The 16,222-nt window shown below is 41.9% G+C and overlaps 1 protein-coding gene across 6 annotated transcripts in view; it reads right to left on the reverse strand.

Annotated features, from left to right (window-relative positions):
* Positions 1-16,222, reverse strand: part of RALGPS1 (Ral GEF with PH domain and SH3 binding motif 1) — a 337,921-nt gene that overhangs the window by 210,654 nt on the left and 111,045 nt on the right. For all 6 annotated transcript variants that reach the window (XM_044268334.1, XM_044268333.1, XM_044268329.1 and 3 more), the window contains 2 exons: positions 10,285-10,374; positions 6,171-6,263 (listed from right to left, as the gene is read on the reverse strand). In XM_044268334.1, the coding sequence (XP_044124269.1) occupies positions 6,171-6,263; positions 10,285-10,374 (183 nt within the window). The remainder of the gene's footprint in view (positions 1-6,170; positions 6,264-10,284; positions 10,375-16,222) is intronic.

A 16,222-nucleotide genomic window follows, 5' to 3' on the forward strand; every position in this document is an offset into this window, starting at 1 on the left:
TACTTTTGTTATGAGCATAATATAGGCCCATTTGATGCATCCCATGATTTTATTTGCCTTGGCAGCAGCTGCCTGGCACTGGTTGTGAAAGTTGAGTTTACTGTTCATCTAAATGTCCCTTTTTCAATGGTGGTTTTACCGAGTGTTTTACTATTTAACACAAAATTGTAGAATGCTTCCTCCTGCCAACCCACATTAGGATTCAGCTGCCATTTCTCCACCCAAGCTCCTGGCTTCCCCAAATCCGTAATATTATATCATCCTCCATTGTGTTTATTACTCAACAGAGCTTAATATCATCTGCAAATATTCTACCTCTACAAGGCCATTAAAAACATAAATAAAGAGGGTCCAGATACTGCCCCCTGTGGTACCCCACTGTTAACTGGCACTGACCCTGTACCAATAATAACGCCGTTTGTTTTTGATCACAAGCCACTTCCTATTTTACGTGGCACAGCCTCGGTAGATGTTAAACACCTGTGTACTGAAGAGAAGGACGCACTGACTCGCAATGCTGGGGCTTCACCTCAGACGTGCACTGAAATCAGCATCACACAGAGATCGGATTCCCCCGCAGATCATTGATATATTACAGTATCCTGCCTAATATTCATTCAAGCGTCCTGGCGCAAGTGCTGGTAACCCGAGATGGCAGAGCTTGTGCCCAGACATTCTTTGTGTAGATGAGGCGCAGCGAGGGTTCTCTGCCCCTCTCTCCATGAATGGCCGATACTTGCACACCAGACAACCGCTGCTTTGGTTACCGTCCACAGCAGAAGTTAGCAAACTGATGTTATCTTCAAACAAGCTGTGAAGTTCAAAGCGGAGCGCAGCTCTGGAGGCGGCGAACTTGGACTCCCAACAAGGTATTTCTTCAGGTGCCTCTAACATTACTCAAGCCGTTCTTCATTTCCTTTGTGTCTTGACATGGACTTTTACAATCAGTGGCATATTTCTGATGTGTGCCGGGCTATGATAACTGGGTGCACTGCGTGATGCTGTGCCTGATTTATTAGGTGCAGCATCCGGAACTCTTTGGCCTGAAATGAAATCTATGCTACTGGCGCCGCCCTTGCCATGCCCCCTTTTCGTGAAAGTGCCGAAGCCAGCAAAGTAATTGCACTTGAACAATAACAAGTGCTTATGAAAAAGTTGCAAACATCCAATGTTTAACCACTTCCAGACCAGGCCTAATTTTGCAAATCTGCCATGTGTCACTTTATGTGGTAATAGCTATGGAATGCTTTTACTTATCCAAGCCATTCTGAGATTGTTTTCTCATGACACATTGCACTTCATGATAGTCATAAATTGAGTCAATATGTTTCACCTTTATTTATGAAAAATCCAAAAATTTACCCCAAATTTTAAAAAATTCGCAATTTTCAAAATTTAAATTTCTCTGCTCTTAAAACAGAAAGTGATACCTCATAAAACATTTATTACTTAACATTCCCCATAGGTCTACGTTATGTTATTGCATTATTTTGTAAATGTCATTTAATTTTTTTAGGACGTTAAAAAGCTTAGAATTTTAGAAGCAATTCTTAAAATTTTTAAGAAAATTTCCAAAACCCACTTTTTAAAGGACCAGTTCAGTTCTGAAGTCTATTTGTGGGGCTTACATAATAGAACCGACCCATAAATGACCCTATTTTAGAAATGACACCCCTCAAACTATTCAACACTGGTTTTAGAAATGTTGTTAACCCTTTAGGTATTCCACAGGAATTAAAGCAAAATAGAGGTAACATTTCAAAATGTCACTTTATTTGCAGATTTTCCGATTTAATCAATTTATTCCTGGAACACATGAAGGGTTAACAACAAAACAAACCTCCATATTTATTGCCCTGATTGTGCAGTTTGCAGAAACACCCCATATGTGGTCATATACCGCTGTTTGGGCACACGACAGGGCACAGAAAACAAGGAGCGCCATATGGTTTTTGGAGGGCAGATTTTGCTGGAATGGTCTTTGGGCACCATATTGCATTTGAAGAGGCCCTACGGTAACCCCACAGTGAAAACGCACAAAAAGTGACCACTTTTGTAAAATACACCACCCAAGGATTTTTTAGGGGTGTAGCGAGCACTTCACTCAACAGCTGTTCCATAGAATTTTTAATACTTGGGTGTGAAAATGAAAAATTACCTTTTTTTTTTTTACAAGAAAATGGTGCTTTAGGCCCAAACTTTTTTTTTCACAAAAGATAACAGGAAACTATTCCCCCCAAATTTGCTACCCACTTTCTCCTGAATACAGTAACATCCTAATTGTGGTCGTAAACTGTTATTTGGGGATATGCCAGGGCTCAGAAGGGAAGGAGCGGCATCTAGATTTTCTAATATGGAATTTTCTGTCATGGATTTTAAGAGCAACAACTTTTTATATTTTTTGTTGAATGAGCTGCGTAGGGGCTTATTTTGTGGTAGACAAGCTGTAGTTTTTATCGGCACCATTTTGGGGTACATTTGGCTTTCTGGTTGCTTTTTATCTCATTTTTGGGAGGTGAAGTCACAAAAAAAAGCTGTTTGGTTTAATTATTTTTTAAATTTTATTAAATTTTTTACACTGTTCACTTGATGGGTTAGATCATATGATATTTTAATAGATCCGGTCATTACAGATGCAACAATACCAAATATGTCTAGTTTTTTTGTTTGTTTTTTTACACAATAAAAACATTTTTAGAAAAAAAAATCATGTTTTTGTGTTGCCATTTTCTTAGAGACATTTTTTTCATTTTTCTGGCTATAGTCTTGTGTGAGGGCTTGTTTTTTGCGGGACGAGGTAATGTTTTTATTGCTACCATTTTAGGGGACATCCGACTTTTTGATTGATTGATAATTTTTTTTGCGAGGTAAGGTGACTATTTAGGCATAATTATTATTATTATTATTTTTTTTTTTTTTACACCATTCACTTGATGGGGGTAAATCATGTGAAATTTCTGTAGAGCCAATTGTTACGGAAGTGGCGGTATCGAACGTCGATTTTTTTATTTATTTATTTTTTACATTTTAAACAATAAGAGCATTTTTAGAAAAAAAATATGTTTTTGTGTTGCAATTTTCATAGAGCCATATTTTTTTTATTTTTCTGGCTGTGGTCTTGTGTGGGGACTCATTTTTTTGCGGGATGAGGTGACGCTTTTATTGCTACCATTTTGGGGTACATACTAATTTTTGATTGATTAACATGTTTTTTGGGAGGTCACAAAAAAATCTGTTTTGGCGCAATGTTTATTTATTTGTTTATTTTGTTTTTACCGCATTCACCTGATGGGGTAGATCATATGATATTATTATAGAGCCGGTCGTTGCAGATGCGGTGATACCAAATATGTCTATTTTATTTTATTTTTTTCAATTTTTTCAATAACGGATTTGAGGGGAAATTCTTTTTTAAATGTGAAACTTTTTTTATTTTTTAAAAACTTTTTTATTTTACACTTTGTGTCCCCATAAGGTCATACAAGACCTCTGGGGGACATTTAACTTCAGTTACAGTGAAAATACACCCCCTAGAGAGGCTGTACAGCATAATACAGCGCTGTACAGCCTGATCGTAGTCTATGGAAGACCCGACAGCTCCTGCACTCCCCCAGCTCTGGCAGTCACATGACCACCGGGTCGGGACAGGGAGCGGCATAGCGCTGTGTATACAGCGATCTAGAAGGCAGGGACACCCAGGAATGGTCCCTGCCTTCTCCCTGGGGTGCCCTGCTGTCACTGACTGCGGGCCCCCTGCTCGGCTGCTGCACAATTAGCGCGCAGCTGCCATCTCTGAATGGACGTTCCAGAATGTCCATTAAGAGGTAAACAGACCGCCCAAGGACGTTTATAGTCAATGGGCAGTCGGGAAGTGGTTAAATGATGAATTTGGACTAGAGTCCTCAATAAGGGTATATTACCACAGAATTTTTGGCACGTGTCCGATCCGCATCTTTTGCAGACCACACGTGGACCTTTTCGTTACTATGGGGCTACAAAAAAACGCGGATGTCATCCATGTGCTGTCTGCATCCATGCGGCCACTCCACAAATGATGGGATAAAATAACTATCCCTTTCATTAAAGATCAGATATATGTTACAAGGTATCACAAGGATGCAATCAGCAATCCTCACAAAACATTTTCCTCAATCCAGCATGCATATTATCTGGACTTCGGAGGCGTCTGTGCCAAAAAAAGAAAAAAGACTGAGATTTACATTGTCCAGGACCTAAGCCAAGAGTGTAGGCTGAAAGCCGAGGAACTATTTATAGGCAGACGTGATATCCCTCAATTATTAATGTTGATAAAGGATAACACACTTCTACAGGGGCTGTATGGGCATGAGGTTCATCACCTCATTTTCCTCCCGCCCGGACTAGCATTTAGCCTGTGCCTCATGGCTCATTACATTATTTCATTCTCTTTATTTTGCCCCCCACTATTTGGTGGAGGAGCAATTGTCTTTAGTTGAACCCAGAAATTTCAGGATCTAGTCTGAGGAATGGTGATAAAAGGGATATCGGCTGCTCCCGTTGATGCCATAAACTTTAAATGGAGAAGCAGCGTACATGAGCTACTGCCGCTCCACTCAGAGGAAGGTAATGGGGGACTGGAGTCCAACATTCTGGCAATATGTGGGGGGTCCCAACCATCAAGACCCCCTTCAATCCAGAACTTATCACCTATTCAGTGGATATCCAATGTTTCAGGCTGAAATATCGCTTTCAATAACATTCCTAAGCTATTCCTCCTGGAAATGTATAAACATATTGACAACTAGATGCTACTGTTCCTCCTGTCACAGGGACACTGTCCAGTCACTTATTACTGCTGTAAGGACAAGCCTTATTACAAGGTTTCTAGCAACACTCTGTCAACATAGTCATACATTTCCAGGAGGAATAAAAAGATGAAATGTGCAACGCAGGGTTCTAAGAAAATAAAAAGATGTCTGATGCCCAGGAACCCTTTGAGAAGGCAGTGGCGCCACAGCCTTCTCGCAGCTTTTCCTACGCCAGTGACGTCACGTTTATTGGTCACATGACCTAGGTGCAGCTTAGCCCCATTCATAGACGGCGCTGTGCTGTGTGAGCAGAGAGAAGGCTACGGCGCTACTGCGAGAGCAAACAGGTGATCAGCGGCGGTACTAGGTGTCGGACCTCCACCATTCAGATACTGATGACCTATCCTCCCGGATGGGCCATCAGTCCAAAAATATCGGAAAACCCCTTTAAAGCCTGGCACATAAATTCTCAAATCATTAAAACAGAATTAACCACATAATGTTACCTGATAGCGAGAGGTTCACTTTTCAGAAAGATAATTGAGAGCTTCCATGAAAAGCTTTAGGGTCATCTGAATTTAGCAAATGCAGCAATTTCACCGCAAAGCTGTTCATATGACAGACAGGGCCAGATTTTACGTGAAGGGGGGGGGGGGGGGGGAAGACATTTCTGCTTTAATATGAAATAGTCAAGATTCTCAGAAATTACTTACTGTGCTCAGTTTCCGAACATATGTTTTTGGTATACATTTCCATAAAAGACCAATCAGATTTTCAGACTAAACAAAACTGTGCATTAGTCGTCGCTGCTCCATCTCTGCTTTATAGGTTTAATATCCTATCACCGAGGAGAAAGTGGACCACATGTCATTCACACCCAGGGCTCCTTCATACAGGTCGTGCATAGAAGCGCCTTTAGGGACATCTTTGCACGGCTTGGATTTCATATTCAGAAAGCAAAAGCGTCTTATAACATATATCACAGAAAGTGATGGCATATTGCTAGGATTTGCCATCACTTTCTGATCCGTCTGACTGCAGGACCGCCATCGACTCAGAGTGACGGCTGTAAATTAGCGCCAGGGTCCTTTCGATTCTCAAAATTGATGTAATCTGAATGACATGAAATCATATACTCTAAAGGTAAAAAAACTTTAAATACCACAACCACAGTGGGAAAAAAAGGTCTATTCAGGGAACTCGGAGACCGAGCTTTTACGGTAAAACAATATTTGTGATGTATTAATTTCAAGTTCAAAGGCTGGTTTCATCAGAGGGAGACCTAAGGAAGTGAGATCTGACAGATGTTTTACAGCAGAGAAATCCTTCCAGACCCTGATTAATGGGAGAGAAATGCACCAGCGGGGCATCGGAGTCACTTACAGCCCAGGTCTTTGTCAGTCTGAAGATGGGCGCGCTCTGCAACGCTGACACCACTGACATCAGAGAGTGAAGGTTGTTCAGGTCCAGAAGTTTCTGAGGGAAAAATATAAAAGAATAATTTAATTAAATGCACTAATAATTAAATACACTAATAATAATAATAATAATATTCCAGCACTATGAACCAATTTTCTCGCTCTTGGTTTCCCAAAACAGAAATTGCATTAATGCTGAAAAAATGAGAAGGAATTTTGGATAGAATTTTGGAACATCCCGAATTCCTGTCACCTCGGACACACTGGTACGATCACCCTAATCCAGGTGTATTACATTAGCAGTTTTTGCAGACTTTAAGTTGCTAGTTGGGGGACTGCAGCATGTGCTGTGCTGCATCTTCTTCATTTTCAGTGGGGGCCCCAAAGGGCGGAATCCCACAGCGTATAAGGTAATAGCCCCTTTCAGACGAGCGAGTTCCATGCATCGGACTCGCAGTGTGAGTATGAGGCAGCTCCTGTCCTGACCTCCCTGACGGGGTGGCATAGTATTATATTGATTTATGATGCTATGTAACTGTTACAGTTCTACAGTTACAGTATTATGTCACTGAACTGTAAGAGTAACATAGCATCATAAATCAATTTAATCCTATGCGACCCAGTCAGTGCTGGGAGGTCAGGACAGGAGCTGCCAAATACTCACAATGCATGGAACTCGCTCATCTGAAAGGGGCCAAACATATAATGTATCACTGTCACTTTATATGATGGGAATAACCCTTTAAAAACTTTGGGGTCATATAGAATATATGTCAACTTTTGCGGCAATTATTTTTTCATTGCTTCAATGCATAGAAAATAAAAATGAAACATCTTTGCACATAATGTTAGTTAAAAAAATCCCACCGTTTTGTGCATACAGTTCTTATGCAGACCTATGTGTCTCCACGGCTACTTAGAAGAGGTTATCCTAGACCTAAAAACCATTTAGGTAAATGTGAGGAGTGTTATGAAAGCCTTCACTCACCTGCAATTCCACTGTTCCCCATTGTTTTTTGTTTCTGGTGCTGCGGCGATGACATCCTGAATACGCAACGTGATCACTGCAGCCAATCACTGGCCTCAGCAGTCATGTGGGGTAGTCAGGTATAACATCAATTCAGCAACAGAAACAAACACAGTCAGAGAAAGCCATTGATGGAACATCGGGGAACAGATAGGTGAGTAAGGCTTCTTTTGTAATTTTGTGAAAAACCCCTCTAACTCTTCAGTCCTATTAACTGTATGTCCATCCGTCTACTGCCTCTTGCTAACTCATCGCATACATGTTAGTATGAGACAGGGAACAAGACAGTAGATGGTATGACTGCAGCATTGAATTGCAGCCTGTAACCACACATAGGTTTGCATTTGACTCTAAATTAAAAAAAAAAAAAAACAAGAGGTTTTCACTAGTTTCCATGAAAAAAAGGGAATTTCTTTTTTTCCAGGGAGGGGATATGTTGAAATGGAAAGATTAACACATACCGGTATTTGTCTGTGCACGAAGCTAAGTTATAAAACTAGTGATTTACAGAAACAAATAAGTTGCTGTCAAAAGAAATTACTTTTTGCAGCCTCTCGGTTTGTATTTGTGTCAGTAGCCTCGTGAAACTGTTACCGATCGACATAAATTCTAAAATGAGCCTTGATTTGCAATTATTCATGTGTCTAATCCAAGGCTGGATTACAGCGACAGGTGTTTAAACTGCGGCTTGAGGCCGGTGCCATTTACAGATCTCATCTGTGCAATGGTTTGCTTGGGGTGCTGGGGTTTTCAAAGCGACAAGGCTCATCCTGAATTGTCTGCTATTATATAACGGCACTTCTACAGGGAGTAATCCAACGACACCTGCCTCCTTGGCGTCATCATAACGCGCGCCATTTGCTCTATTCTCACGGCAGTTCTGCCAGTAATACATTCGTGGTGACCACCATTCTTCTAATTTCATCCAGTGAGGTAAGGTTTACTGACGTTGGCTTCTTCTGTGCATTTGCTGGATGATGCCGGAGCTGGTTTGATATATCCTGGCCTGTGGGGTGTCAATTAAACTAGGAGGGGGCAGTCAACAGAACCACACCCCCACCACCCTTATGATTCTTTACAGGTAAGGCTAGGCTCACATCTGCTTTGGAGGCTCGGTCAAAAAGCGTGAAAACCATGTCAACCTGCATGTCGTCAGGCTTCTTTTTGCATCAGCAGTGAACAGATTCCATCGTTACTAGAGACTGCTCGGCTGGTGGACAATTACCAATCTTTTTTTTTATGTGTCAATGAAAATGAAATGGCCTTAAAGGGGTGGTCCCCCGAAAAATATTCTACAATTTAAAAACCAGCCCCTGGATCTGAACACTTTTATAATTGAATGTAATTAAACATTTTGCATAGCCACTGAGTTATTTGATAAAATGTATCTGTATAGCGCCACCTGCTGTTTGTTTTCTTATTTCTCTGACCTGCTCACTGAGAAGGCCGCACATGCTCAGTTTCATCCTTCAACTGCCTCCTGAGCTGTGATAGGGAGAGCTGAGACACGCCCCCTGAGCTGTGATAGGGAGAGCTGAGACACGCCCCCTGAGCTGTGATAGGGAGAGCTGAGACACGCCCCCTGAGCTGTGATAGGGATAGCTGAGACACGCCTCCTGAGCTGTGATAGGGAGAGCTGAGACATGCCCCCTGAAATGCGATAGGGAGAGCTGAGACACGCCCCCTTAGCTGCAGCAGAAAAGACACTCCCCTTGAGCTGTCAGCTTGATATAAATCTAGCAGAGCAAGGAATGGGCAGATCTCTGGATCCATGTGAGGTACGGGGCTGGTTCTAGCTTTGTTAGAAAGAGGCTGTCATGTGCCATATGATGTCTGATTCTAATTTTTTACATCAATCATGCGATAACCCCTTTAATTAAAAACCTAATAAATGGAGGATTTGGAGTGAGAAACTGCCCCTTTTTTTGGGACATAATCTCTACCCTTATTTCTTTCTGACTTTTTCCATATTTTACTTTTTCTCCTCCTTTGTCTTTTTTTTCCGTTCCCCTTACTCTCCGTTACTGCAACAGGGGATGTTCCCCTAATTGTTTTGGCATAATGTAGTTAGAGATTATATAGTTTGTGATTATGAAGAGGTGCTAAGGCTCTGGAGCGGCCTCTGATAAAGATTAAGGTGTTTTTTTTCTGTATGATCTAATACTGTATATTAATAAAATTTGAAAGAAAATTGCATCAACTTCTCGGCCACCAATTTGTGGGACCATACATCCACACTCCGAGTTCTGCTCGTTAGAAGGATTGAGGTAATATTCTACCATTCAGGGCTGCACTTACAGCATCTCAGGTAAGTTTTTTTTTCCCCGTTTAGGACTTAAAATGTCAATGGTTTCTCTTAGACAGGTCAGGAATTACATCGGGAAATCCCGAACATCAGATCTTGCATTAACACATTTTATAAATCTCCCACTAACATGTGCTTACATTTACGTAACAGATTTCTGTAGGACATATTTCATCGTGGATTAATGAAAATTGCCATGAAGAATTCCAAACAAAATAAATACAAAAACCCAGATGTTGTGTCCCCGGCTAAGGAAGGTAATGAACAATCCATCAGAACAAAAACCCTAACAAAAGAAACACGGCTTATTTGTACTACTACCAAACCAACGCCTGCCGAGAAGTCTTCTACATGTGATTTTAAGAGAATTTTTTCATTTTGATGTAAATCAAATCCGTTTCAAGGAGAGTTGGGAGAAGACCAGTATGGCTGCCATTAAGGGTCCATTCACACGTCCGTTGTTTCTTTCCTGATCTGTTCCGTTTTTTGCAGAACAGATCTGGACCAGTTCTGTACCCATTCATTTTTAATGGGTCCTGAAAAAAATCGGACAGCTCAATGTCAGATTTTTTTTCAGGACCCATTGAAAATGAATGGGTACAGAAATGGTCCAGATCTGTTCCGCAAAAAACGGAACAGATCAGGAAACAAACAACGGACGTCTGAATGGACCCTAAGTGCTCCCATAGATGTCACCCTGTGGTAGGAAAAGTATAGAAAAGCATAAAATACACCATAAACCCTCACCTTGGCTATCTTGATAAAATGGCTCAGTATTTCAGCTCTGATTTTTAGAGTCTGTGTTGTTAGGATTTCTCGGACAACCCAGAAACTGACCTAAAACGGAAAAAGAAAAAGATGTTTAGTAGCACGTAAACGTTGTTTGTTTGTTTTTTGCAAGAAAAAGTAAATCCTTCAGACAACATAGCACTGAAGTGAGTAGAAATGCAGGTGCTTAGTTGAAGATGAAGGAATTCATACATGAGACAATGTCATTTTTGTGGCCTTAAAGGTGTTTTCAGGGAATTTTTAAGGATAGGATAGGTCACTATTAGCGATTTGCAAAACTGAACAAGCCTAATCAGACATGAAAATCAATGTAAGTCAATGGTGACAGAAAAAAACTGATCCAGCATCCATCGACTAACAATGATTTTCATGTCTGATTAGGTTTGTTCAGTTTTGATTTAATACAACCGGATCCGGCCAAAACAGAGCCATCAGGATGTATTAAATGGAACGGATGCTTTTTAAATCAGGTTTTGAGATTCTCTGCCGGATCTCAAAACCTGAAACGCAGAAGTGAAAGTAGCCGAAGCTTTATATACATAAAAAAAATGAAACCCAATTTAAGTATTATTTTAGTGCACAAACTTTAGGGTCTATTCACAAGTCGGCATCTGTTCCGCAGCATTTCAATGAGGCCGCAAGAGATGCGGACAGAACACACTGTGCTGTCCGCTCCATTGCTCCGTTCCGCAGCCCCGCAAAAAAAAAATATAGAACATGTCCTATTCTTGTCAGCAGCCACGGATAAGAATAGGCATATCTATCATAGTGCCGGCCATGTATGGTCCGCAAAATGCAAAAACTCACATGACCGGTGTCCGTGTTTTGCAGATCCGCAATTTGCGGACCGCAAAACACTTGCAGACGCGTGAAAGGACCCTAAAGGGAATGTGTCATCAGAAAATGATTTATTGCTTAAACAAAGTTTTTATGTTAAAGTGCAACTGCCATTTTTTATTTATTTGCTAGTTTATTAGAGCTAGGCATGTATACCCGAGTTAGTCTGTCAATGATTGGCAAAAGATCTGTAATGACCTTATAATAACAGCTTTCGTTAATAACTCCTGTCCCTTTCCACTGCTCCCTTAAAAGACCGTTGCTAGGGATTGTCTGTCTTCCTTTTAGAATAAACAGAAGACAGAGGGGCGGTCCTTCACACGGCATGCCTGCATTAGCCTTCAGAGTGAGGAGGCGTGTCTCTCAGTAATCCAATCTTATTGGCTGGCAGGAAGCTGCTGGCTACAGCAAGTGTGTATGGGAAGTGAGGGAAAGCAGTTTTGGCCTCAGAGAACTGGCAGAGGAGCCATCTTGGGAAGGTCCTCATATTGTAAATGTTTAAACAGCCGTAACTAAGGGAAAAACTCAAGGAAAACAGTGGAATGTGAAGAAACTAAAGATTGCTTTATGCATAATGCTGCTCCAGCAGTAACATATACTAAAACTGATTTATTTTATTTGTTTATGAAAATGGCTGCTAAGCATAATAGTAGGCTGACACTTCCTGTTGTGTAGAGATCACTTCTCCGCAGTCATCTTATTACTTATTATAATCACTGGCAGGATTACCATTAGAGTAGGAGATAGATAGATAGAAAGATATGAGATAGATAGATAGAGATTAGATAGATATCAGATAGATATCCACCATTGACAATAGGTAAAAGGTAACAGCTTATGTACTCCCTCTCCCTGCACAATGACCTCTGCATAGGTCACAAAGCATGCCCACAATACTCTACCATAAAAATTAAGGAGTCATCTCCTGTCCATTGTGTCTAAGGACCATGTGGCTGGTATGCAGTATGTTTCTAAATGCAGTTAACAGCAGAACATGCAGGATGGCCGTCTAATACTTTACAGAATGTCAGTATCTGGCTTTAGTTAGCAAAACAAAGTGTGATATATTGCCTTTAATACATAAATAATGAGTCCCAGAATTGCCTAATATACTTAAATAATGTATCTTCTCATCGAAGGAGTGTGGACAGCAGTATTTTCATTTTTTGCATTTCTTTTTCTATTAAAAACACTACGGCTGTGGCTTTCATACTCTTGGTATGGTGATTTTTCTGGAAGTTTTGCCATAGGCTTCCAGAAAAACGCACTGGGCTAAATGTTAGAAAAGGTGCCGCTCTATCGTGAGGTTCCTTCAGTTCTGTGTATGACCGCGGCAGAGATGCTGTGCTTTTGTGCAAATCACAATAAAACTTCCATCAAGCTGAGGGACGGCGTTATAAACGAGTTACGAAAAGACAATACAATTGGACAAAGAAGGAAAACGGCAAACTATTTACTGCATAACATTACAGCATTTATTAGCATTTCATCCTCCCCCTACACAAACCAGACGCCTTGTTCTCATTAATAGTGAGATTCCATTTTTTCCAGGCTCTGCAGAAATGAGCCAAGACTCAGGATGACGAGCCAACCGCAGGCTAACGTGCGCAGTCCTCGCTGCGAGGACAATTACTCCGTGGCTGGAGAGGCCTGTTCTGGGTCTCTTATATAACGCTGATCCGCTGCTGACCTCTGTGTTGTACGGGCGGCAGCTTTCCAAAGTATAAAAGTGCTAGGATTTATAGGTCACAGAATTATCAGAATACTGTTGGCTTTCTCAGAAATACATTTTTAAGATCACTTTAAAAGGTCTGTCTACTACAACTCCCAACATGTTCTGTGAAGGAACAACTACAGAGGCAAATAACAGATCAATATATCTCTATTATTTTCCTTTTAAATAAATATTTTTCCCCTTATTTTCCATTGACCCATGTAATGGCGCCCAGTTATCACCTCTTCGATGCGGCACCTAAAAGCGCAGTTTTTCGCCTGCCCTACGTTTATAGAGTCAAATGCTTGTCTCCGTGATGCCGAACTCGTGGCCCTCCAGCTGTTGCAAAACTGCAACTCTTATTAAGCCTGGGCATCCTACAGCTATCAGGGCATGCTGGGAGTTGTAGTTTTGCAACAAGTTTGACATCTGTGGTGTAAGAGGACAGCACTGTTAGGCCTCATTCACATGAACGTGTGCGCTCCGTGGCCGTAGTGCACGGGCACCGTTCCGTGTGTATTCCGCATCATGGATGCGGACCCATTCACTTCAATGGGTCCGCAAATACGGAGATGCGGAACGGAACCCTAAGGAAGCACTACAGAGTGCTTCCGTGGGGTTTCGTCCCGTACTCCCGTTCCGCAAAAAGATAGAACATGTCCTATCTTTTTGCGGAACGGCCGGATCGCGGACCCATTAAAGTGAATGGGTCCGCGATCCGCTGGGGCTGCCCCACGGTCGGTGTTCGTGCATTTGCGGGCCGCAGCACAGCCACGGGGCGCACACGTTCGTGTGCAAGAGGCCTTAGTATCAGCACTGTTTCTGCTGCTTTCTGACGGCCAAGACAACATAGACTCTTTCTGTAAAAACAACAGAAATTCAATGGACCCCTATTATAATTCAGTGGAAACTGTCAGGATTCATTAGGATCCATCAAAGCAGTCATGCCTCTAGCTAGACCAGAGGTTACCATATGTGAACAGAGTCTTTTTATGTCTTTATTCAATTGCAGTTGCGGCTCGTGTGAAAATGCAGGTAATACATGCCTAACAAAACATGAATGAAACAATCCATCAACAGCAGCTTGCTGACGGTTTCCGGGTAGCAAATGGAGATTTCTGGTGCAAAATCAGCTGACACTGGTCAGTACTACACATGAATGTAAAACTGGTCTTTTACCATCATACCACTGGGTTACATTTGCTTCTACATGTATAATAAGGAAATGCTTTTGCGAAGCTTGTTCTTATCTTTCAGGTTTTTTAAAGAAAAATGGCAGGACTTACAAAAAAAATAAATAATTTTGACTGGCTTGGAAGCGGCGGCCATCTTGAAAATGTAATATCACCACCTACTAAGCCCTTGGTACCGTGACAACTTCTACTATGTGAAATTCTCAGCATGGCCCAAAATCAAATATTTGTGCCGGAAAAGAAAAAAATTAAAATTATTCCCAGAAAATGTCCAGTGGTTTGTATTCACATCTGTTTTTCTAAATAGCCAAATAATTATTTTTTGTATTTAGGGGGCAGGGGATGAAAGGCGCTTCCAAGTGGCTGATAGTAGTTTTTTCCACTTGATGGAAACGATGGAGAGTGAGAAATTGTATCCATGTGAAAATGACCTAATGAAGTTACGGTAATCCATCCGCCCCCGCTGCCAGATTTCCTGATTGGACTCAACATTTACAATCATGAATTTCCAAAATTAACATGGAATTGCTTATTATAGCCAAAAATAAGTTAGCATTGTCTAATTTTCAGCAGCAGATCATGGGTGATGATACAATTGGGGTATGCTGTGCCGTCATTTTAGGCCAGGGTTGTGTCTGCATGCGTCCCCTGAAGTGTTAGGATACTACCTCAATGCTGCTTACACACTGTGCAGAAAGTGATTCTGGGAGACTGATGTCCAGATATACAGCTAACGGGAATTTGAGGGAATATAAATTATCGCCATTGAATGAGGGGCCATGCTTGTCTAATCTCATGCCACTTTGTGGTCTTATTGCAGAGAAAACTGCTTTTTAACAATATGTAAGTTAGTCCCTAGGAGCAACAAGGGTGTGGCTGTTGCACCGCTCACTCTCTACGTGATGTACCCTGACCTCCTTGACTGACAGGGCCAGGCATGTAGACTTATGCACACCTTGCCTTGAAGTTTCACGGCAGCCTGATCGCCATTGTGTTCAGCGCACACGCGCAGTACACTGTGCATGGGATGCGCTCGCCGGGCACCAGGGACTAATTTGCATATGATTAAAAAAAGCTGCTATATTTGCATTAGATTCAGCTGGTAGGGGCTCAATGGACATGTAAGATAGTTTTAATAGGATGGATTTGAAAAAAAAGATTCCCTTGGCCGTGTCCATAAAGAAGACTTAAAGGGGTTGCCCAATTTTTATTTTTACTAGGGAAACTTCCGGAAGCCTATTAAAGTAACAAATGAACTTACAGGGATGTCCCATATTCCACTGCTGCCACTCACTGGCCTCAGATCACGGCACCAGACTTCCCATAAAACCAGGGAGTCAGTCAGTGCCAGTGTCTTTTCTGCTGCAGCTCAGGGGGCGTGTCTCAGCTCTCCCTATCACAGCTCAGGAGGTGTGTCCTTTCTGCTGCAGCTCTCTCCCTACCACAGCTCAGGAGGTGTGTCCTTTCTGCTGCAGCTCTCTCCCTATCACAGCTCAGGAGGCAGTTGAAGGATGAAACTGAGCATGTGCGGTCATCTCAGTGAGCAGGACAAAGAAATACGAAAAAGTACAGCATGTGGCGCTATACAGATACATTTTACTGAATAACTCAGGGCCTATATAACAATTTTAATTACATGCAATTACAAAAGTATTGAGATCCAGGTGCTGGCTCTAAAGCTGTAGAATATTTTTCATGGGACAACCCCTTTAAAGGGATTGTCCAGTCTTTTTTAAGGATACAGGCCATCACTAGCTGATCGGAGGGGGGTCCAGCCCCGCTGATCAGCTGTTTGGTGTAGCCCCATTTCTGAAAGTTGGCCCCGAGTCAGTATTGCAGTGGAGGGAGGGAGGGAACTACTACTACGCTGCGCTCATTGAAGTCAATGTGCTCCCATTGATGAGTGCTGTCCATTACGATGCTGACCAGCATTGGCACCAAAAAGGCTGGAAAACTTCTCTAGTCTCTGTCTGCTGACGACATCTACTTAAAAGGGGTTGTCTGATCAACTACAACCCCTTTAATAAGACAGCGGTTGGCATTCATGGGAGAATTGGCCACAGATCTTACAGGGGAAATTTCCTAGTGGGCCGATGCCTAGAGGGTCTCCCAAGCCCTCTTCTTGGCCGCCTGCCAGGTACATAACGATCGG

This window comes from Bufo gargarizans, chromosome 9, assembly GCF_014858855.1.
Source record: "Bufo gargarizans isolate SCDJY-AF-19 chromosome 9, ASM1485885v1, whole genome shotgun sequence".
Taxonomy (NCBI): domain Eukaryota; kingdom Metazoa; phylum Chordata; class Amphibia; order Anura; family Bufonidae; genus Bufo; species Bufo gargarizans.